General features: G+C 35.4%; 1 protein-coding gene across 1 annotated transcript in view; it reads left to right on the forward strand.

The window, feature by feature from the left end:
* Positions 1-23,523, forward strand: part of WDR64 (WD repeat domain 64) — an 87,433-nt gene that overhangs the window by 45,041 nt on the left and 18,869 nt on the right. The window contains exons 14-23 of the mRNA XM_074316790.1: positions 326-498; positions 4,006-4,182; positions 7,561-7,691; positions 10,299-10,400; positions 11,436-11,505; positions 12,453-12,489; positions 13,055-13,194; positions 14,503-14,608; positions 18,573-18,631; positions 21,630-21,739. Of these exons, the coding sequence (XP_074172891.1) occupies positions 326-498; positions 4,006-4,182; positions 7,561-7,691; positions 10,299-10,400; positions 11,436-11,505; positions 12,453-12,489; positions 13,055-13,194; positions 14,503-14,608; positions 18,573-18,631; positions 21,630-21,739 (1,105 nt within the window). The remainder of the gene's footprint in view (positions 1-325; positions 499-4,005; positions 4,183-7,560; positions 7,692-10,298; positions 10,401-11,435; positions 11,506-12,452; positions 12,490-13,054; positions 13,195-14,502; positions 14,609-18,572; positions 18,632-21,629; positions 21,740-23,523) is intronic.

Consider the following 23,523-nt stretch of genomic DNA (forward strand, 5'->3'; position numbering starts at 1 on the left):
GCATTGGGAAAATAAAGGCAGAAAAGAGCCACTGAAGACAGAAAGCTGAGGTCAGAGAGTCTGAGAGTTTCAATGAAAACTGTCCCAAATTTCAAGACGTTGGCTAGTCCTGTTCCATCAGTTTTGCATCAGCCTGTGACAAATCAACGTAAACAGAAATACATTTTGTGCACCTCAAGGCTAGGGCGACTCACATGTCAGTAGGAAATAAATATAGGATGCCTTGTTGGCAGAAAGCTTTCAATTAGATCAATTTTCTCTGAGGCAAAAGCCAAGCTTTCTAGCGATTATTTTTACCCACAAAGACTTTCCTCTGTGTGCACAGGAACAGTTAAAATCTGGGACTTTGGCAGCGGGCAGGAGATGAAAGTGCTGCCGGAAGGGAAGGACTGGAAGGAGGAGGAGCATTGGCTGAAACGCCTGATTTTCCTGAAAGCGCAGGAGAAACGGCACCTGATCCTTGCCTTGGAGCGCAATGGGAAGATCAAAATGATCCAGGTTTGCGATCCCATTTTTATATTTGCATTCTACCTGCTCTTCTCGGGAACCTCAGCTGAGTCTGTGGACAGTTCCCATTTCACTCCTCTCCTGCCAGCCAGCTGAGGATGGTATCTGTCCACCCACCTTTCTAGGATGGCCCTAATTCACCTTGCCCAGGTCCAAGCAAAGAGCAGAACAGAACGGCTGCTCAGCCACAGCATCCCGCCCACCCCTCATTTGCTGAAGGATGAGTCAGGTCCTCTGGTTAAATTCACACACCGCTGCCACTTCTGACAGTGTTATACCCTCATCTGGGGATAGTTCACGGGCAGAGCTGCCCCCCAGCAGGCTCTGTAAGAGGAAGCAATGATTACTCTCTGTCCCTTATAACCCAAAATGCATTCAGGGATACTCAACTCACTTTTTCAGTCTGTCACCAAAATTGCTTTGTTTGCTTTAATGATGCAGTCTGCTCAGGGCTGTGTTGGGAGGTTTTCCTGTGAGTCTACTACCACCTAGGTAATTAGAATGCTAATGCCTTCTTATATTTAAAATGAAGGCTGGGTCATTTATCCTGCCTACTGAGTAGATCCTTCCCTGCCTAGAACTCAAGGACTTTTATTATTATTATTACTATTATTATTATTATTATTCCCCTTCTGAAATATATTATCCCCCTTCTGAAAGCTAAGATCAGAAAAATAAATCTTGACTTAGGGTAGCAGCACTGATAGAGATGACTGACAGCCCCACTGCTAGAAAAAAGGAGAGAAATACTTCCCCGATTCAATGTGCTCTTCCCGTGCTGTCTGAACAATCTAAGTAAGTCAGCACTGCAGAAAGGAATTTCTTGGTAATACACTGTAAAACATCCACTTACTTCTCCTTATTTACCCTTCCTTCTAGCTACATTACTTACGAGCTTACTCCTAAAGCCCTATTTGTAAGTCCCTTAAAGCAAAACAATTAAAATAACAATTAATGCAACACATGCTTTTAGCATTATGCTCACTGCTATTTTCCTAACGCACCAATTCCTAAAGGCTTATCTGCCAATACCAGTCAGATATACAAGGGTCACCGATTAGGAGTGAAATGAAGAAAATACAGATGATTTTTCATAAAGCTAATTTTACTTTTTAAAATTCAAGATTCTATCTTTCCTACTTTTTTTGTATTAAAATATAGCCTTTCTTTTCATAACATGATAATAATAGAATTTCTAGTTCCCGTCTTTCCTGGGTCCTCTCTTGGTCAAATTCAATGTTAGTAACTCTTAAATCAATATTCCAAATGTTTTACAAATTTGACTGCTCAAGAAGTTCAGAAGTCTGAGAGCTACTGTCCTAAGTGGTTCAGCAAAACCTATGAAAGCCCCTGTAGTCAACTCAAACCATCAAGGGGGCACAGTAATCTAACTAAGCTGTTAGACATTAACGTCTGCTCACGGTTTGGACATAGCTGAGATTGCTCCTTGTCCCATAATGGCACAAACTCTAACCAAAAAATCAACTGTAAGTAGGAGTACCATTGGCCCATTATAGCTCCATGTAATAATTTGTATAAATCTCATAGATATGAGATAACAGAGACCTTAGATCGCCTAGAAACATAAAGCTTTAAAAAATGAAAGGAATTGTATCCATCAACTAGCCAAAGTCCTCATTTTACAAGTGAGGAAAATAAGGAGGAAAGAAGACACATACTTTGTTCAATCTCTCACCAGAACTAAGACTAGAAATTTGTTGTCTTCACACTTAGACCAATATCCTCTCCACTTTATCACAGTTGCTTTTAACCTTAAAAAGCCCTGCTTTCCTAGCAAAATAATCGACCTTAAAAATGTGGCTTTTATTCCCATGTAAAAATTGAAAATTCAAAATTAACAGCATGTCATCAAAACTAACCAACGAGATAGTAGAGTAAATGATCGTATTACAATAGCAAATAAAAATATAAAGTACCTAAAATAAATTCAACAAAAAATATGCAGGAGTTCTATGGAAAAATAATTTAAGGACATTAAAAAAATCTGAAAATATGGGGAGATAGGACATTTTCACAGATGGGATAACACAGATATCTTTACTACATTCAAATTAAAAATAAACACTTGTATTTAAAAAGTGAAAAGACAAATCACATACTGTGAAAAGACTGCTGTACCCCAGGTAACTGAGAAAAGATTGGAAACCAGAATAATTAAAGAAATTCCACAAATCCAGAATTAAAACCAACAACCCAAGAGAAAAATGACAAAGAACAGATAAGGAAAACCAAATGCCAAATGGCTCACAAACATATATATTTATATATCTTTTCCCAACTGACTAATTTGGAAAATGTGCTTAATATAATTAATATATTTTTAAATTAATTTTTTAAATGTCCAATTTCAAGCCCATCAGATGGTCCAGAAAATTAATCAACTAAAATTTTTGGCAAGAATGTGAAGAAAGGAGGAATCTTATCCTCTCCTGGTGGGAGTATAAATGGATAACACTACCTTGAAGAGTCATTTGACAACATCTAGTAAAGTTGATAATGTGCATTTCTTACAACTTGGTAATTCTACCCCAGGCATATGCTCTAGAAACTATAGCAATCGTCCATAAAAACAAGCAGCAAAAAATGGACAACAACCTGAATATCCATCAGTAAGAGAATGGATAAATATATTGTAGCATATTCATGCAATACTATAAAGTCAAAAACAATGAACTATAGCTCCATGTAATAATTTGTATAAATCTCAAAAATGTAATTTTAAGTAAAACAATAAAGTTGAAGAAGAACCCACATAGTTTTATAACATTTATAAATAGGTTAAAAACCTGAGAGCAGTATCACTACATATGTACGTGTATATATGTACATATAATATATAATATATGTGTATTGGAATATATGTATATGTTTATGTAGAAAGTTTTAAAACTTATATAACTAGGCCGGCCCAGATGGCTCAGTTGGTTGGAGCACGGGCTCTCAACCACAAGGTTGCCAGTTCAATTCCTCGAGTCCCACAAGGGATGGTGGGCAGCGCCCCCTGCAACTAAGATTGAACACAGCACCTTGAGCTGAGCTGCCACTGAGCTCCCAGATTGGTTGGAATGCGTCCTGTCAACCACAAGGTTGCCGGTTCGACTCCCACAAGGGATGGTGGGTTGTGCCCCCTGCAACTAGAAAACGGCAACTGGACCTGGAGCTGAGCTGCACCCTCCACAACTAAGACTGAAAGGACAACAACTTGAAGCTGAACGGCAACCTCCACAACTAAGATTGAAGGGACAACAACTTGACTTGGAAAAAATTCCTAGAAGTACACACTGTTCCCCAATAAAGTCCTGTTCCCCTTTCCCAATAAAATCTTTAAAAACAAATACTTATATAACTAAAACCAGATTCAGATTACTAGTTATTTCTGAAGAGGGAAGAAGAAAGAGGAATTATATTAGGGACGGATAGATAGGACTTAAAATAGTTAATTGAGTTTTTCACATACTCACTGGATTTCTCTTAAAGGGTAAGGAAGACGATATCTGTCTCGTGGTGATATGGGAACTGCCTGATGTTGTACCTGTCCTACAAGGTAGGAATCATATTGTGCATCTGAAGGTGTCTACTAAAGATCGGAGCATGGCTAGTCCATTCCCAGATGTCAAGTTGATAGTTGAGAAAAACGTTCCTCAACCTGTTAATGTAAGTTTCATTCCTTGATTTTTTTTCTTTTGTATTATGGAACATTACAAACACAAAAGTAGAGAAAATAATACATTGAACTTCAATGTACTATCACTTAGCTTCAACCACCAACAGATTATTTTGAGCAAATGCCAGACATTTTGTCATTTCATCCCTAAATAATTTGGCATGTATCTCTAAACAATAATGACTCAAAAATGAAAATGATACCATTATTTTCTCAAATATTTCCTAAAATAATTTATAACAAGTCCTTAATAATCAAATTTCCCATATTTACTCCTAATTTTTTTTTACAGTTTGTTTCAACCAGGATCCAAGTAAGGTTCATTTGTTGCATTTGATTGATAAGTCTCTTAAATCTTTTTAAATATATAAATATATTTCTGTCTCTCTTTTTTTCTCTTGCAATTTATTTATTGAAGATTCTAGACAGTTGTCATACTTTTCCATGTTCTGGATTTTGCTGATTGCACCCTCATGGTGTAATTTAAGTTTTTCTTTACTTCTTTTAATCTAGTGGTTATATCCGGTGGCTTAATTGCATGTAGGTTTCATATTTTTTTTAATAAGACTCCATAGTCCCTGGAGGTCACCATAGTATACGGTGTCAGGTACTTCCATCAAGATTCACATAATGACTGATTGTCTTTTTTGGAATCATTGATGATTACTACCTATGTCTATTATTTCATTCAGAGTTGCCATTCTACCATTCTGATTCATTTATTAGCTGGAATGTGTCCTTAAGGAAAAACTATTATCAACTATTTGGTTACATTGAAGTATAGTTCATATAGAGAAATAACTGATTGATTCTTTCCCTATATTTATCAGTTTTCAAAATAAGGAATAGGTTCTTTAGCATCCTCCAAAGGTGGTCAGTGAATTTTATTGTTTTCTTTAGTATCATTATGAGCTCACAAATTTAAATTTTCTTGATGTGTTTAAGTCAACTGCATTTGTTTTTAATATTGATTGATGCTCAAATTGTCCCATCTCAAGCTAGTTGGACCCTTCTCAGGCTCCTCAGTTGCTTTGACATGACTCCAATGGTCTCGAATAGTTTCCAGGTATGACAAGATGTTCCAGACTCACCTTGCACATTTCTTGTGCTAGATTTAGTATCCACCATTTCTCCAAGAAACCCTAGTCCCTTTTAGTGGGAAATAGTGTTAAGAAAGTGCAATCTGAGTTTTAGAGATGCCCACAGCCACTAGGACGATCCTTCGTGTTAGAGCTTTACAATGAACAGAGCCAGGAAAACAATTTAAGACAAAATACATTGTTAGTTCATATTGATATTCCCATTCAAATTTAAGATAACATGACTTTTACTAGTTTTATTTTATATCTTTTTCTCTCACAGAAAATCCTTGTTCCAAACCAGACCAATATAATTACTTATTTGCTTTATCCTATTATATATATATCCTATATAATACATAGGATTTGATGCCATATTGTAGTATATGTATTATAGTCTATATATTATATATTGCATATTATATTGTATATTTGTATATTATATTGTATATTCTGAAGCATTATAGTTTCAGAAAAACATTAAAATTACTAGAAATACAATCGTTGAAGCAGTTCAACATCTTGTTTTCTTTGCAGTTCTTGTTGTCCTTAGAGTATATACCATTTGGAACATGCAGTCAAATTACTATGCTTTAAAGCTACTTGCAATCCTTGTGCCAACATCTCTATACACCGCTAAGTTTATTTTTTAATTTATTGCTTTTTTAAAATTTTAATTTTGTCTAATTAGTATGTAAAACATTTAAATAGTTCCAAAATCAAATATAAAAAACAGGTCTGTTCTAACGTCTATTCTTGTCCCTTCCACCTTGTTCCCTCCCTAACCTATAGTTAACCTTTCATTTTCAACTTTTGATTTATATTTCCAGTGCTGTATTTTAAAATATATATTCAAATACTTTTCCATATTTGTATCCCCTTACCCCTTCTTAAGCAAATGGAAGGACACTACACACATTTTTATATTCCTTGCTTATTTTAATAATACATTCTGGAGATCACTGTAAGACATTTCATCTTTTTTTTAATTTTGGTAAAAAAACAGCTAACATATTTTACCATGTTAGCCATTTTCAGGTATATAGTTCAGTGGTACTAAATATATTCACATTATTGTGACTACAACCCTCACCACCCACAGAACTCTTTTCACTTTGCAAAACCTCTCCCAGCCCCTGGCCACCACCATTCTACTTTCTATCTCTATGAATTTGACCACTCTAGACACCTCATTTAAGCAGAATTAGATGGTATTTGTCTCTTTGTGACTGGCTGGTTTCACTTAGCATAATGTCTCAAGGTTCATTTATGTTGTAGCATGTGTCAGAATTTCCGTCCTTTTTTAAGGAATAATATTCATCATATGTATAGACCACATATTGTTTATTTGCCGATGGTCACTGGGTTGCTTCTACCTTTTGGCTATTGTGGCCATGAATGTGGATTTAGAGATATTCCAGCTTTCTTGCTCAAAGTTCTATAGTACGTATTTCATTTGTACAGTTGTACTATAGTTTATTCAACTAGTCTCCTGTGGGTGGACATTTGGGTGGTTTTTAATCTTTTCCAATTACAAATAGTGCTTTAACAAATAGGCTATGCATATGTCATTTCAATTTTTTAATCTATCATTGGGATAGATTCCTAGAAGAGGAACTATTATATAAATATATGTAAATGTGTGTATATATGAGTAAATATTACTAAGCCATAAAGAAGAATGAAATCTTGCAATTTGCAACAACATGGATGGACCTAGAGGTCCATCCTGTCTGACTTATTTCAAACAGAGTAAAATGGGAGTACTAAGTGAAATAAGCCAGACAGAGAAAGACAAATGCCCCATGATTTCACTTATATGTGGAATCTAAAAAAAATAAACAAATGAACAAACAAAACAGAACAGAAACAGAGTCATAGATGCAGAGAACAAACTGATGTTTGCCGGAGGAGAGCGGGTGGAGGAATGGGTGAAAAAGGTAAAGGGAAATGAGAGATACAAACTTCCAGTTATAAAATAAAGAAGTCACAGGGATGAAATGTACAGCATAGGGAATATAGTCAATAATACCATAATTATTTTTACATGGTGACATTTTGTTTTCAGACTTATGGTAATCACGTCGTAAGGTATATGGATGTCAAATCACTATGTTGTACACCTGAAATAAATATAATATTGTTAGCCAACTCTACTTTAATAATTTTTGTTTAAATCATAAAACATTTTAAGTTAATGATAGAAGAACAAAGTGTCCACATAGCATTTGCACTGTGGTAAGACACCGTGTTCATGATGGTTAGTGAGTCTGTCTCCTTCCTCCGCAGAATCCTGCCATTAGTACAGAAGTGAACTGCATTGATTTACTACAAGTAGAAGGATATAATTTGATAGCTGCTGGAACCTTACATGGTGTGATCATCCTATGGAATTTTGTAACATTTACTGTCAAAGAAGTGTAAGTTGCATCTTTTCCTTAAACAATATAAGTTGTATTGCAGAAAAGCCAAAGTAATATTCAATGTTAAACAAACAAACAAAAGCAATAAATAAAAGCAGGAATAATTCTCAAGGAAGGCTTTCCTGAACGTTGTGATCACGAGAAGACTGTGTTCTAAGTGTCTAAATCCCAGAATAATATGAGTAAGGTGAGCCTTAAGTATTTGTATTCTCAAGTGCTTTGACTTTTACACTTCTCAGTCTAGCACATGCTTTCATGTGTGATCTTATCCAAATTCATAACCTCAACAAATACTTAAAATACATAATTTAAAACTCTAATCTCCCCAGAGCTTCAAACATACAGATCTGGCAATTATTATCTGGAATGCCACTGAGACCCTTAAAACCCCACATGCCCAAAACTTTGTCCCAACCTACCCCTCCCCCCAAATCTCTTCCTGGATTCCCAGTGACACCACCATGTACTCGGTTACCAAAGTCAAATGGTTAGAGGCAGTCCCAATGGGTTTTCCTTCTCATTCACCACCACAACACACCTAATTTATTATAGGTCGATGCTAGCAAGGGCATGGCATATGCAATTCTAAATCTCAGCCAGTTAGATGTTCTCCACACCTGGCCAAAAATGTTACCCTCCCCCTGCCATCCATTTTCAAATGTTCTTACCATTGGTTGTAAAGGAACTAATGTAACACTGTATTGTTTGCTATGGATGGGTTGCAAAGAATGAGCTCTCCACAGTCCCACAACTGGGCTAGAAAGCAAGGGCCATGTGTGAACACCATATGTCAAAGTAATTTGTAATATTGTATTTTGAAGTACAAGGTGGTCAAGAACCTTGATTGATGGATAACAAATCAAATCTCTAAGCATTTGGAGGAAGGGAAGAAATATAAAGGAGGGGAGAAGAGAGTGGGAGAGAACAAGGAAAAAGAAGACGAAAATGCAAAAGAAATCACTGCCTCTCTCTTTACACTGCCTTACATACTACTGGTCTACCTGGACTCCATGCCGCTTTCCAATCTAAGTCTGAGTCTTGTCTTTTAACCAATTTTGAGAGGCCATGTCCTTTTCTTATTTAGGCCCTGTATTTAGTCTCCTTTGGACCTCTAGTTGAACTAAACTTTTCTGCAGACCCCTCCCTCTGTACGTCAGCCCATGTTTTCTTGGTCCCTGGCCCTAGAATTCCTGTCATCCTTCTCTTCCTTCTCTTTAACCCTTGCCCTTAGGTTTTTCTCACAGACTGTGTACTTGTCATTTGGTACCTATATCTATATGTACCATATAAATTCTCACTATTTTGTTAATGTAGTCCTCACACTTTAAATGGCAGTTTGTACATGATTCACTACTAAGGGAAATCAGGTAAACAAAAAAGGCAAAGACTATCGTCCTGATGCCACAGCCTAAACAGGGGGAAGTTACCCTGAGAATATTTCTAACCTAAAGTTGGAGATCCTCCCTGTTGAAGTGCTAGGAATGCTGCATGCCCAAGGAATGCATGCAAATTCAACATCCCATCAGAGAGAAATAACTGACCATAGCAGATCATACATAGTGTCTGCTTTTTATAAGATGATTACATAAAAACAACTGATTTACAATCACTGGAGTATTTTGCAGAACATGTAATTCATCACAGAACAGTCCAATGTAATTTAGGCCCAATTTCAAGTCTCTAATGTGAAAGATGGTTTCCATATTCATGGTGGAGGCCATGTCTAGATCTACCTTAAACTTGCCTCAGATCCCTTCACCAGTCATGAGAAATAGGCCTTCTGTTTCTGTTCAAAGTTTTTTGGGCCCAAACTAGAAAATATTCTTGCTAATGAATAATCCATTTCACCATCCAGCTCATCTGCAGGCAGAAATATCTAAAAAGTTTGAGCTCAACAAGTTACCAGGCCCACAGGCTCCTCTTTTGAGCTTGGTTCACCACACCCCCACCCTGACCCCCAGCCCCACTCCCAGGAGGTTCCTTCGTGGCTCATCAGTCCAAATTAGCAGAGGAAATTTCCACTAAAGGAAAAGGAACATCTTGCTACACGGTCTATGTGCTCTGAGAAGTGTGAGTGTGGCTTTAAGAGCCAAGCATGAAGTGCCAGTGCAGGCAGCTGGCATTATCGCTGTGCGCCCAGGACACTGCCTAGGAAGCGGTGTGGTACTTTGGAATCCGGGTCAGTGGGAGACTGGAACAACAGGAATAGTGTAATCACTGAATTTCCTGCTTATCTTCTCCACTCAATTCTAAGTTCCTTGATGGCAGGAGCCATATTTTATTCAAATTTGCCACTCCTTTTTGGAGTAGAATTCTGTTCTTTAAACTGTATGAAACTTATAGGAGGCTAAATGACCCATTCTCTGACCTATCAGTAGGAAAAGTAGACCAGCTTGTTGAATTAAAAAGACTTTTAAACACAAAATGGTCATGTTGTTATACCTTATTAAGGCAGATGTGCTCCAACATGATACTTCTGGGTTTTCTCTTCATGTTCAATGATATCAACTTTGTAGGAGTTGATTAGCTCTGCATGGGATACATAAGTCACGTGAGTCACCTCATTTGTAAATGTTTCTCCTGGAAATGTGTGCTTCTTTCCAGGTACAGACCTGAAGATTGCTTCACTGTAGACCCTGACTTGGATCCCAAGCGCTTTAGAATTAATGACATACTGTTCCTCTTTCGTACCCCTGAATGTGCAAGGTAACTCAGTACTTATTGATCAAGAAATACTGTCTGGGAATTATCACTGTGGGTGATATAAAAACAGTTCTCCTCACCCCAGCATGAAGGAAAGTACCACTGAGGGAAGGTGTAAGTTGGGTCGACTCCTTGGCTTCAGCCTTCTACCCTGTCCCTGTCATTTGTAGGTATGTGGTCCCCAGGGATCTAATTTCCCGTACTCTGTCAGTCTCACAGCAGCCTTTCTAACAGAGGCAGAGATGAAAATGCTCACTTGACCACACCGGTAGACAGAATCAATCTCTATGAGCACTGATGTGAAGCAGAGGAAAGGCTCTGCAGGGCTAACACGAAAGATCACGTGGCAGCAGTTTCCATACAACATCCACCAAAACTGAGCAGTCTTCATCCATTTCTGAGAGAGCAGGAGATGGTTGTTTAAATATTTAAGAAAAACTATTTTTCTCTTTGTATTTGCTTGAGAGCTCTGATTTTCAGTCAATAGGCCATGGTAAATACATCTCTAGAGAGAAATCGAAAGTGTCTGTGCTAGCTTTGGGTCACCCAGAGGTAAGCCAGAATATAACACCTTCTCTACCCCTTGACTTGAAATTCCCTTATTCTGATAATATTTTGAGGACTCCATATATGCTTGCTCCAGAACCCTAAGGTACTTTTCAGCCCATTACAGCAGCGCACTCCAAGGTCAGGACCAGGACAGAACTGGAAAATGCAGAGCAGAAGTGAGCCAGGCTACTCAGGACCCCCACGCCCACCACTGCCGTGTGAGAGCCTCTGGGACTAAGTCTAGTCTTAGCAGTGGGACAGGCAGATCATTTCCCAACCCCAGGCAGCAATCAATCTTAATTCCTGAGGTGTCCCAGCAGTCTCCAACTCCAACACCAGACAGATAAACATTTGTTACACAAGATATAAGGTGTGCTTTGTTTTATAAGTGCATGGATCATTATCTACAGATGATGAAAGAAGTAATCACCCTTTGAATCTGATACAATATCTTAACTTTTCCTTTGCGCTTTCTCCCTCTTCTTATAGGCGCTCAAGTCAGGATTCCATATGCTCTTCATCCCAATGTGATTCTAGTAAGGGTCCACAGAGCAGCAAGGTAAGCAAGAAATAGGGAGAGTATGTCTTCCTGTTACACTCAATGTTGGTTCAGAAATAATGATTTGTTGCATTTGAGCCCCTCCTTTGATAAAAGGTAATGGTGAAAAAATCCTCTGTGGGTATGTGTGTATGAAACACTTTTGTTTTCCCTAAAATGCAAAGTCTAAACTGTTTTCATCCCTTTTTCCCTACTTTTGAAGGTTTTCACATCTGCAAATAATCAATACATAATCATGAATAACATAAATTACATATGCTGCTTTTACATTCATAAAGTAAGAAAGCATTTCTTTTTTTTTTTTTTTTAGTAATTTTAGACTACCTCTTTTGCTAAAAAGTATTACACATTTTTCACGGGGGAAGAGACAACACCAAATGTCATGCAATGATTTTCAAATTGTGTTCTCAGTTCCAATTTTATTTATTTTTACACATTACATTTCTAGTTAGGATTTTGTTTAAATGGAGGTTTTCACTGCAAAAATTATTCTAAAACCACTAGTTTAATTAAAAGAATAAACTTATAAAGATGTAAGGTTCAGACTTGAACTTGAGATCAAAAGTTCCGTTTACGTATTATCTGATTAGCTTTAGGGACAGTGCTTAATCTCTGAGTTTCTGTTTCTTTATCAATAAAAAGTAAATAATAAGCCTAACGTGCATGATTGTTAACAGAATTCAAAATAATGTACACCAAGAACATGGCATGTATTAGGCATTTAATTAATCTCATTGTGTGACACCTGAGCCACTAGGAAAACATATTACAGATGCTCTATGCATGTGAAAATCTCTGCAATACATTTTTCAAAGAATTAATTCAAAAATAACTTTAAAACTAATTTAGAAATGTAAATGTAACTATCTGAAGAATCTACTGACCCAGTATATCTCATTTCCTTACAATGTCATAGAATTATTTTCTCTTTTTCTCCCTTAATTCAGGGAAGCAAACAGAGCATACATGACAGTGAGGCTAAAGGTCAGTATGAAATCCCCTCTCTTCTTAATAATAAAGCAATTCCTTTGCAATAAGGAGCTCAGGCGATAGAATACTCTTAATGAACATACATTATTTTTGTGACTGAATGTTGAGGTGCTTTAGGATTCAGTAGTGGAAGAGGCAGAATTTCCATTATGATGATGTCCTTTTAATACTAATTCTAGATTTTAAAAATCCAAACTATGACTGAGCTTCTTACTCTCCAGTCCATTTTCCTAAAATTTACACTAGATTCATAAGCCATTCTGTACATACAAGACTTAACCTGGCTGTATATATAGTTTTAGCTGTTATGTACAGTGCATCAGCTTTGCAATGGGATCAAAAATAAGTTCTTTAGGTTTTTCTCATGATCTGGGATTCCATTGTTAATGATTGTTTTATTCTCTTCCCTTATTGAAATTCTCTGGGGTTAAAGAAACAATTCTAGGAAAAAACAATGGGCTGTTTTTGCTATTATCCTACCTGCCTCCCTTTTGCATTCCATAAAATTTTGAATTCCAAGTATTGCAAACACCACAGTAGCTCATTAATTTTTCAGTAGGTGAGCAAATAGATGTCATGGCGGGAGAGCAACAGCTAGTGGACAAAAAATATCCTGAACACACCAATGTGGCAGATGCCCAGCCACCTATCCTCGTCACGGCACATGAGGACGGACACCTCCGCTTGTGGACTATAGAGGTGATGAGATCCGTTATTTACTTGGAATAGCAAAGGAAGATTTAAAAGGGTTATTACACGAAACTTAGCTTTCTAAGGTTCCATCTAGCATCCAACTGTAGCATTTTTTTCTTTTCTTTATATTGAGCTATGAGTACCTGCCACTAAATATTTCATTGGTTATTTAAATATTAAAAGGTATTAATGATGCATTGTAGTAAAATAATATAAGAACACTGAAATGTTGAGTATACATAAATTTTTAGTGAGTCAAACTATTAGGAGAAGTTATTACATTGCATTGAGTGTCCTTAAACATTTTACAATGAAAAAATAACTTTTAATGAGTTGGGATGGAGGATGGGCCAAGTTTGAATTGAGAGGACAGAAGATGATGGAAGAAAGGATCTTGAGTAGACTGGTGACGATGGCAATCAAATCCTTAGAGAGGCAAGGGAGGTGGTACCTTCCCAGAGGGAAACCCAGAAACCAGCAGACAGTGGGATCCAATAACACAGCATGGCTGTATGCTGGGCGAAACCTCCAAGTCTGTCATAGAATCCTAGCTTGTTAGGGGAAACTCCTGGTTTGAAAATATAAAATATTGTAGCAATAACTCTCCCTGAGATGATCTTATAGCACTGGAGCAATGTCTTTTCTCTGATAGAGAAATAAAAGAGTGAGAGAAATACGAGGGGAAAAAGATTATATGGAAGTAAATCTCAGGAAATGAGCAGCAGATTCAAATTCTTTCTTCTCAAGCTTGGATGTTAATTCTCTAGGCAATGAATGTGGAAATCCTTCCCAATGCTGACACATTAAGTGCTGAAAAGCAATCTGCTGTTGAATCTCTTTAATCTCTAAATCTTGCACTAATATTTAAAAATAGATATTTCCAAAAAGTCAAAAATCAAATACAGTATTATTGTTTAAAACAAGTGAGATACACTCAAACCTGAAAAGAATGTTTGTTTAAAAAGAGACTGTGTAACTGGAAAAGAGGTCTGGGAATTGCATGAAAAGGTCATGAGAAGTAGAAAAAAACAATCCTCAAAAAGGAGGGAGAAAAGAAGGGAAAAAAAAAAAAAAAGAACCAAAGTGCAGAGATGATCTGTAATAATCAGAGTCTAGATGCTTATAATTAATAGCTGTCTATACCTTTATGGATATTTAATTTCAAGAAAATAAGTCTTATTGATAGTTTCAAATTATTTTCATTACAGAGAATCATGTTTTAGTAGTAGAGATAATTCTTTACATAGATTATTTATAGAGAAACTCAACTCCAATATGAATATTTTATAGAATTTATTATCATAATTTATTCAGGGAAGACTACTGAAAAATATGCTACCTTTTACAAAACATGCTGCCATTTCTCTGACATCCCTGTATGTTGATTCCTGTACCAGGATACTACTGACTGGAAATGTGGGTAAGTCATTACCCTTATGTAGTCAGCCACAGGTATCTTAACCTACATGATATAAAAAGGGAGCAGGAAAATATGTGGCATTTATTTGATACAAAACAATAAGAGGGATGCTCATGAGTAGCTTGCTGAATAAGTAGAACAATGAATGAATGTCAGAAGAACCTATTTCATTCCTAGCTCTTTCCTTTGAGCAAGACATTTTATTTCTTCCATCTTTAAATTGGGTATAGGACTACCCATCCCCTTACCTTATATATTGGGAAGAATGTACAGTTTTCAATCTTGAAGGGGTTATGTGACATTAATCTTCATTATTATAAGGAGTAGTGGAATGAAACAGAGAGAAAGGGATTATTTATTCTTGACTTATTTTATATTTATATTTAGTATTTTGTATTTAACATATAAAATATATTTATATTTAAAATTTATATTTATATTTAAAATTTTAAATATAAAATATTTTATATTTATTGTTATAACTAATATAGTTGGGCTTAATTCTTTCATATAACACTATTCTTTTTCTGATGTCTACTTTCTTCTATCTTTTGAATTAATCCTAAATTTCTCTCTTTCCATCTCTCTTATACTTTTAAAGATTATGTGTGTGTGAATGAACATGTATGTGGAAATGTGGTTTTTAATTTTACTAGCGTTTACCTTTGTTTTGCAAAAAAAAAAAAAAATTAACCAATTTTTTGAAGGTAGATGGAAACAGCATCTTTTCAATTAAACAGAAAGCTTAGCCCACTTTATCATTCTCTTTTTTCTACACCCACCCCCTTCACTTATTGTTTGCTAAAGTAATCTTGAGATCTGCATCTGGATATTGTTATATTAATAATTAAATTTTACATCTTCTCTTTTAGGAATTTTTTTTATTTCAAAAGTTTGTTATAAAAGTCACAACAAACCACTTTGCACCAACAATTATTTGAGTCTTCCAAAGATGGTAGAAAAATAATCATTTCTATTTGCGTTCAGTATTATCATTGGATTTACATTTAATTTAAGGTTATCTTTATTTTATCTGGTTTTACTACCCACCACCAGTCCTTTTCTATTGATACTCTTAGCTTCTTTCTTTTATTGATCTGTCAGTCTCCATGGTTTCTATTAACATTGTTTCTGTTTATAGCAGAATAGCAGAGAAATCTGAGATCAGGCAAATTTTGTGGTAGAATTCACAATTAAATCAATCTTAACCTGATGCTTCCTGCTTGGAAGATTCTCAATTACTGATTCAATTTCTTTAATTATATAGGCCTATGCAAATTGTCTATCTTCTTATGTGAGTTTTGGCAGACTGTGTCTGTCAAGGAATCGGTCCATTTTACCTAGGTTATTAAATTTATACACATAAAATTCATAATATTCCTTTATTATCCTTTTAGTGCCCATGAAACCTGAAGTGATGTCTTTTCTTAATTTATGATATTAGTAATTTGTATTTGCTCTCTTTTTTCTTAGTTAGCTTGGCTAGTTGTTTATCAATTTTATTGATCTTTACAAAGAACCAACTTTTGGTTTCATTGATTTTCTATATTGATTTCCTTCTTTCATTGATTTCTGCTCTAATTTTTTTATGATTTCTCTTTTGCTTACTTTAGATTTAATTTACTCTTCTTTTTCTAGTCTACTAAGGTGGAACTTAGATTATTAAGTTAAGATCTTTTCTTCTTTTTTAAATTTTCCTGTAAGCATTGCTTTCACTGTTTCCCACAAATTTTGAGAAATTGTATTTTCATTTTCATTCAGTTCAGAATATTTTAAATTTCTGTTGAGATTTTTTTCTTTGACCTGTTATTTAGAAGTATGTTGCTTAATCTCCAAGTATTTGGGGATTTTCAAGCTAAGTTTTTGTTACTGGTTTCTAATTTAATTCCATTGGGCCTTTTTATTCACTGAAAACATACATTTTATGATTTATATTATTTTAAATTTGTTAAGGTGTGATTTATGGCCCAGAATGTGGTCTATCTTGGTGAACATTCCATGAGAACTTGAAAAAACTGTGTATTCCACTGTTGTTGGATGAAGTAGTCTATAGATGTCAATTATATTCTGTTGATTGATGGGGTACTGTTGATTTCAATTGTGTCCTTACTGATTTTCTTCCTGCTGGATCTGTCCATTTCTAACAGTCTCAGTAGGTATTGAAGTCTCCAAGTATAAAAGTAGATTCATCTATTTCTCCTTGAAGTTTTTTCCTCCAGTATTTTGAGGCTCTGATAGGCACACACATGTTAAGGGTTGTTACATCTACTTGGAGAATTGACCTCTGTAACATTATGTTATAAAGCCGATCTCTGATAATTTTCCTTGCTCTGAAATCTTCTCTATTTGAAATTAACATTGCTATTCTTGCTTTCTTTTGATTAGTGTTTACATGTAAATCTTTCTCTATCCCTTTACTTTTAATCCGTATGTGTCATTATATTGAAAGTGAATTTCTTGTAGAAATCCACTAGTGTTGGGTATTGTTTTTTAATCCATTCCGACAGTCTCTGTCTTTTAATTGGTTTATTGAGACTGTTGACCTCTAAGGTGATTACTGAGATAGTTGAATTAATATCTACCGTATTTCTTACTGTTTTCTATTTGTTGACCTTGTTTTTTGTTTGTTTTTGTCTTCCACCCTTTTTCTGTCTTTTGTGGTTTTAAGTGAGCATTTTATATGATTCCATTTTCTCTCCTTTCTTAGAATATCAATTATATTTCTTTTTTGATTAACTTCTTTTAGTGGTTTCCCCAGTTTGCTATATGTATTTACATCTAATTCATGTCAACTTTCAAATAACACTACACCACTTCACAGGTAATTCAAAAACCTTATAATAACAAAGTATTCCTAATACCTCCCTCCCATCCTTTATGTCATTGTTGTCATTCATTTCAAGTGTTCGTAAATTATAATAATCAAATACATTGTTGCTGTTATTATTTTGAATAAACCATTATCTGTTCATTTTTATTTTGTTTTCACTCATTCCTTCTCTTAATGCTCTTTCCTTCATTATGTAAATCTGAGTATCTGGCCTATACCATTTCCTTCTTAACAACTTTTTAAAACATTTCTTGCAAGGTAGGTCTACTAGCAACAAGTTCTCTCAGATTTTGTTTGAGAAAGTCTTTATTTCTAATTCACTTTTGGAGGATAATTTCTAAGGATACAGAATTTTAGGTTGGTAGGTTTTTCCCTCAACACTAAATATTTCACTCCATTCTCTTCTTGCTTGCATGGTTCCTGAGGAGATGTCAAATGCAATTCTTATCTTTGCTCTTCTATATGTAAGGTGATTTCCCCCCCTCCGTGGCTTATCTTTGATTTTCTGCAGTTTGAATATAATATGCCGAGGTGTAGTCATTGTTGCCTTTTTAAATTATTTTTTTTTCAGTTAAAGTTGATATTCAATATTGTTTTATATTAGTTTCAGGTGTGCAGCATAGTGATTAGACATTTATATAATTTAGGCAGTGATCCCCCGATTAGTCTTGTACCCACCTGGCACTATACATAGTTGTTGCAACATTATTGATTATATTGTCTATGCTGTACTTTCCATCCCCATGACTAATGCAAATTGGTAGTTACAAAATAGTTACTGTTGCTTTTTAAAATGTATTTGTAACTATCATTTGGATTATAACATGATTATCTCCCTAACAGTTTGGGCTCCATTTGGTCACTGTGTGCTCATTTCTATTTCACCTTCCCTGATATGTAGAAGAACTTTGAGTGTGTAAGGCAACCTCATCATGATTTATTAAGCCAGAAACAAAAAAAGAATTGATACATGTAAAAATTGGTATGAAATGTCTTCTTTCATTTCTGGTTTCTGAGATTCTGTTTTATTTATCAATATAAATGCCTGAACCAAAATAACTTGGCAGTCTGGATAGTATTTACTTAGACAATAGAATATCTAATGAAAGATTCCAATGTTTAAATTTTATACAGAAGGACACGTTATCCTTTTCAGTATTGGTTCCTTCCTGGATCCACCTCATGATGAAAAGGTATGAATTTTAGTTTTAGTTTAATTAGTGAATCAGCACATATTTAGCCAGCATTTCTCTGTACTAGACACCACAAAAAGGTAGAAATACCAAACTCCCTACTCTCAAGTCATACGTACTACTATTGAAACTTAAGCTATCTGACAAATAAAAATGGTGTACTGGTGGGAGGAGGGAATGAATGAGTGAGTGGTGAGCCAGCCCTGGTCCCTTTGCACCTACTTCATGTTTTGACTTATTTGAGAGAATCTGTGCAAAAACCCAGAGCTTAAAAGAGTTCACACATCATCTAGTCCACAGTCAGTTTCTAAACTTATACATCTTCATAAAAGAAAATTCCATCACCTTTCCTTGCAAGCCTAACCTTGTACCCAAACATTATTATTGTCAAGAAACCCTTTCTCCCATGTAGTCTAAATCCTCCTTACATGCAACGTAAATGTCACAATCTCCTTACTTTATAACCATTTAAATATAGTTATAAACCATATTTCTTGTGTTTTGTGGATATACAAATATATACATATATTATAAAGACTCAATACTAATTAAAGAGCACAGCAGGAAAGCACTATTTTATTATAGGCTTATTTCCTTTTAAATTAATACTTCAAATCCCAAAGGTAAATATTAGCTTACATGGTAATGTCTTATATTTGGATTATAAGTGTTAACAGATGGATACATGGATTAGGACTGGATTCCTTGCAGAGTGTTTTAGAACGGTTATTGTTTCAGATATTATTTCATTTTATCTATGGAGTTTTCTTTTTGTTTCCCAGAATCCATTATAGTTTTTATAAAGTTCAGCTATTTAGCTTGAGTATGCTTCTCTTCACTTTACAGAGGGGAAATCAGACACAGGCTTGCCTACAATCACACAGACAGTTATGATGAAGTCAGGATCAGAACCAGATTTCTCGTCCTCTCCTCTAGTGCTCTTTCCATATATAACACGCACTGCTATCAAATGGCAGACAATACGGTTCAACTTATGAAGCACAACATTTATCCACAACTATAAATGTCCTAAAATTAAGGCATTCTGTGAGGTGAACAAAAACAATCATATAATTGAGTCATGTATAGGTAGAGGATTATCTAACTGTTTTAGATTATCTCCTACTTGTGATGGATGATTCTCAATATTATATTAATTTTAACAGATAAAAATATGACTTTTTGCAAATGGACTTTCTATAAACTGGCAACCAAGACCTTTCAAAATAGAGAAAATATTTAAAACAAAGTTATGTAATTATATTAAAATGGAATAATAGTGGAATTGATTTTAAAGCATTTTCACCAGTTTAAAAGAAAAGAATATTTTTAATAACTTATTTAAATTTTCCCCATTCAGACTTTTCTGTATTTGGACAATGTGATTTTCCAATTTGTACATGGCTGCCTGTTTATAAATATACAGCAGAATCTGGTTATAAGATCTCATTATTACATAGACTAATATATACCATGTATTCGGCCAGATTCAACTGTAAATTACAACTATGATGAAAACCTAATATGTCAGTCTATAAATCAGAGGTTAGTCTGGTTCTCTTGCAACATTACTGTTAAGAAGGCACTTCATGGAGTACAGATATTTTAAGAGGTGTGATAGTCAAAACCTGTCCACAGAAAGAAAAATCATACATATGATTGCGTACACATGCATACAGGAAAAACAAAAATCTTAGAACACTGCTTTCCTAATTACAGTTTATAATCCACTGTGGGGTTACAAAATCAATTTAATGAGTGGCAAGCAGTATTTTCATAAAAGTAGAAAAGAACGGAGTGGAATTGAATGCAAAAGACTAGAACAGACAATATCAGTGTGCTTGGCATATAGTAAGGTTAAGGTTCTTTTGTGAAGGATACTGAAGCTCATTTTAGGTGCATGTACAGGTATTGTATGTGTGTACTGGGTCATGAAGTAAAATGTACTTTTTACTATAGATACTGTTTCATGTTAGAGAAACACTCACCTTCAAAAATCCCCACCAAGGCAGAGAAAGAGCTCTTGGATGACCAGATGTTCTAGAACAGCTTAGAAACAATAAGAAGTAGGAGAATGCAGAAGATGTCACCCTGGCTCTCTTTTAAGAAGAATCACAGGGAATTGAACCAGAAGGCCAAGAATTTAGAAGGAATTATGCCTAATATTTGTTACAGTGTAAATAAACAGGAGCTTCATAGAACTCGAAGCTGCTAGAAATCTAGCCACAAATGCTCCTAGGTAGATGACCCAGGAAGAAGTAAGGTCATATAGTATGTATCCATCAATAAGAGAGGGAACATACTCTCAGGGGATGTGACCGCAGAGCCAGCTCCCCAGTTGACAACTCTAGTTCACACAATTTAGAAATATCTTCTAAGGCCTATTTAGGGGCTCTACACGTGAGAATAGGCCATATCCTGAAGTAGCATACCGATCATGCCTTTGAAAGAGAATTAGCTGGGCCCATTTCTTTTGTTAATTCCTTGTGGTATACAGTTATCATATATCACTGCCCCCCCCACCCCCAAAAATAGCCAGGGTTATATCTGGATAAAATTTGAAAATAGCAAAAGTCTTTTTGCCAATCTCTCCTTTAGTCTCCACCTTTCAAGTCTGTTTCCTTCTACTACTGATTGTATTCCCTCTTGGTCCCTGCCCACACACACATCCTTTATCCTAAGGCTATTCTTTCATCTAGTCATCTAGTAATCTCAACTAAATGAATTGCTAATCATGAAATAAATGATAAATTGCTAAAGACGCAAGATTTGTCTTGTCCTCTCCCAGGGATACATGTAGATTAACAAATATCCAAAAATGGAATTTTGGGTAATTTAAGAAGCAAGAACAGTGCTAATTGGGGTAGAGACTTTATCATCTTCCACAGATGTTCACTCATAATATGGGGCCTTTAATGATTTATGGTTTTGCTCAAGATTGAATTTTGACCAGCACGCAAACTTATTCCAATGTATATGCTTTATTTTTGCCATCTAGAAATTCAAGCAGCTGCTTGCCTGGCATGCTCATTCTTTAGAAATTATTCAAGTTGTCTATGCAGAAGACAAACAAGTGGTGCTTACTGCCTCCATCGATGGCTCAGTAAGGTGCGTGGCCTTTCATATTGTGAATTCAGTGTTTGAGTATGAGAGGAAAGAACGTTAAGCTCAAGTTTAAGTCTATACACTAAATGCAATGTTGATTAGCTGATTAAAATAAACAAACAAACAAACAAACAAACAAAAGAAGCACAAAAGTTGCTTTGAGAAGATGGCCAGTGATTTGGAATTCTTTTCCATGCACAAGGAAATGAGATGCAATGTGCATCTGTGTTAGACGGTATAATAAATACTTTCAATGAAAGTGATTTTGTAGACTTATTTCAAAGAATTAAGCAGGATGGATAGCTCAGAGAGATAGGCCCAAGACCAGGGAAAACCACAGAAAGAAACACCAGATCAGAAATCATTAAAAAGTCATAGAAAAGAAAAATATTGAGAAAAGTTAGGGTGAGCTAATTATTTCAATGACACTGTGATTGGTTTTGTAAAACGTACTTGTTTTTATTTCTTTATCCTTTGGCTGCCTCACCTGATTCAGAGGGGTTAGCATAGCGCTGCAATGGAAGCAAACTGAGATGATTTACATGAGGACTGTGGTTGATTATATTCTCTACAGAGAATGGAAACAAACAAACAGAAAAGCTGGGGTAACAATACTTATACCAGACAAAATAGATGTTAAAACCAAGGCTATAACAAGGGACAAAGAAGGACCCAGTAAATCCACTTCTGGGTATTTATCCAAAGAAACCCAAAACATTACTTCGAAAAAAACATCCATATGTTCATTGCAGCATTTTTTACAATAGCCAAGATATGGAAGCAACCTAAATCTCCATCAATAAATGAATGTATAAAGAATAAGTGGTACATATATACAATGAGATATTACTCAGCCATAAAAAGAATGAAATCTTGCCATCTGCAACAACCTGGATGGACCTAGAGGGTGAAACAACTCATTTATATGTGGAATCTAGAAAACAAAATAAACCAGCAAACAAAACAGAGACAAACTCATAGATACGGAGAACATTTTGATGGTTGCCAGATGGGAGGGGGGTTAGAGGATGGGTGAAAAAGGTGAAGAGATTAAGAAGTACAAATTGGTAGTTACAGAACAGTCATGGAGATGTAAAGTACAGCATAGAGAATATAGTCATTAATATTGTAATGACTATGTGTGGTGTCAGATGGGTACTAGATTTATTGGGGTGATTACTTTGTAAATTATATAAATGTTTACTCACTATGTTGTATACCTGAAATTAACAGAATAGTGTATGTGAGGTATAATTGAAAAAGAAAAACATATTTTAAAAAAGAATGACTCTTGTCATATACAACTAGGTGAACATTGGTGTCATTCATTGAGGAGCAGGCACTAAAAGAGAAAAATATTTAGCATGTGGATGGATGAAGGAGAACTTCTAGAAATGTTGAGTTCAAGGTGAATCTGTGGGGATAAGGTTCTATTTGGGGGCAAATGGAGCTGCTATTTTATGAGTGGGAAAAAATCAATAATATGACATTTTATTATTATGGATGTTTTTCACTACTCTGTCTCTGGGGTCTCTGTCCAGCTTATTTCAGCTACCTGTCCTCAGAAGTGTTAATTGGGTCACTTCTTACATTATATAAATGTCTAACCACTGTGCTGTACATCTGAAATTAATATAAAATGTCAAAAAAAAATTAGAGGCCGGCCCGATGGCTCAGGCAGTTGGAGCTCCGTGCTCCTAACTCCGAAGGCTGCTGGTTCAATTCCCACATGGGCCAGTGGGCTCTCAACCACAAGGTTGCCAGTTCAATTTCTCGAGTCCCGCAAG

Source organism: Rhinolophus sinicus, linkage group LG12, assembly GCF_036562045.2.
Source record: "Rhinolophus sinicus isolate RSC01 linkage group LG12, ASM3656204v1, whole genome shotgun sequence".
NCBI lineage: Eukaryota > Metazoa > Chordata > Mammalia > Chiroptera > Rhinolophidae > Rhinolophus > Rhinolophus sinicus.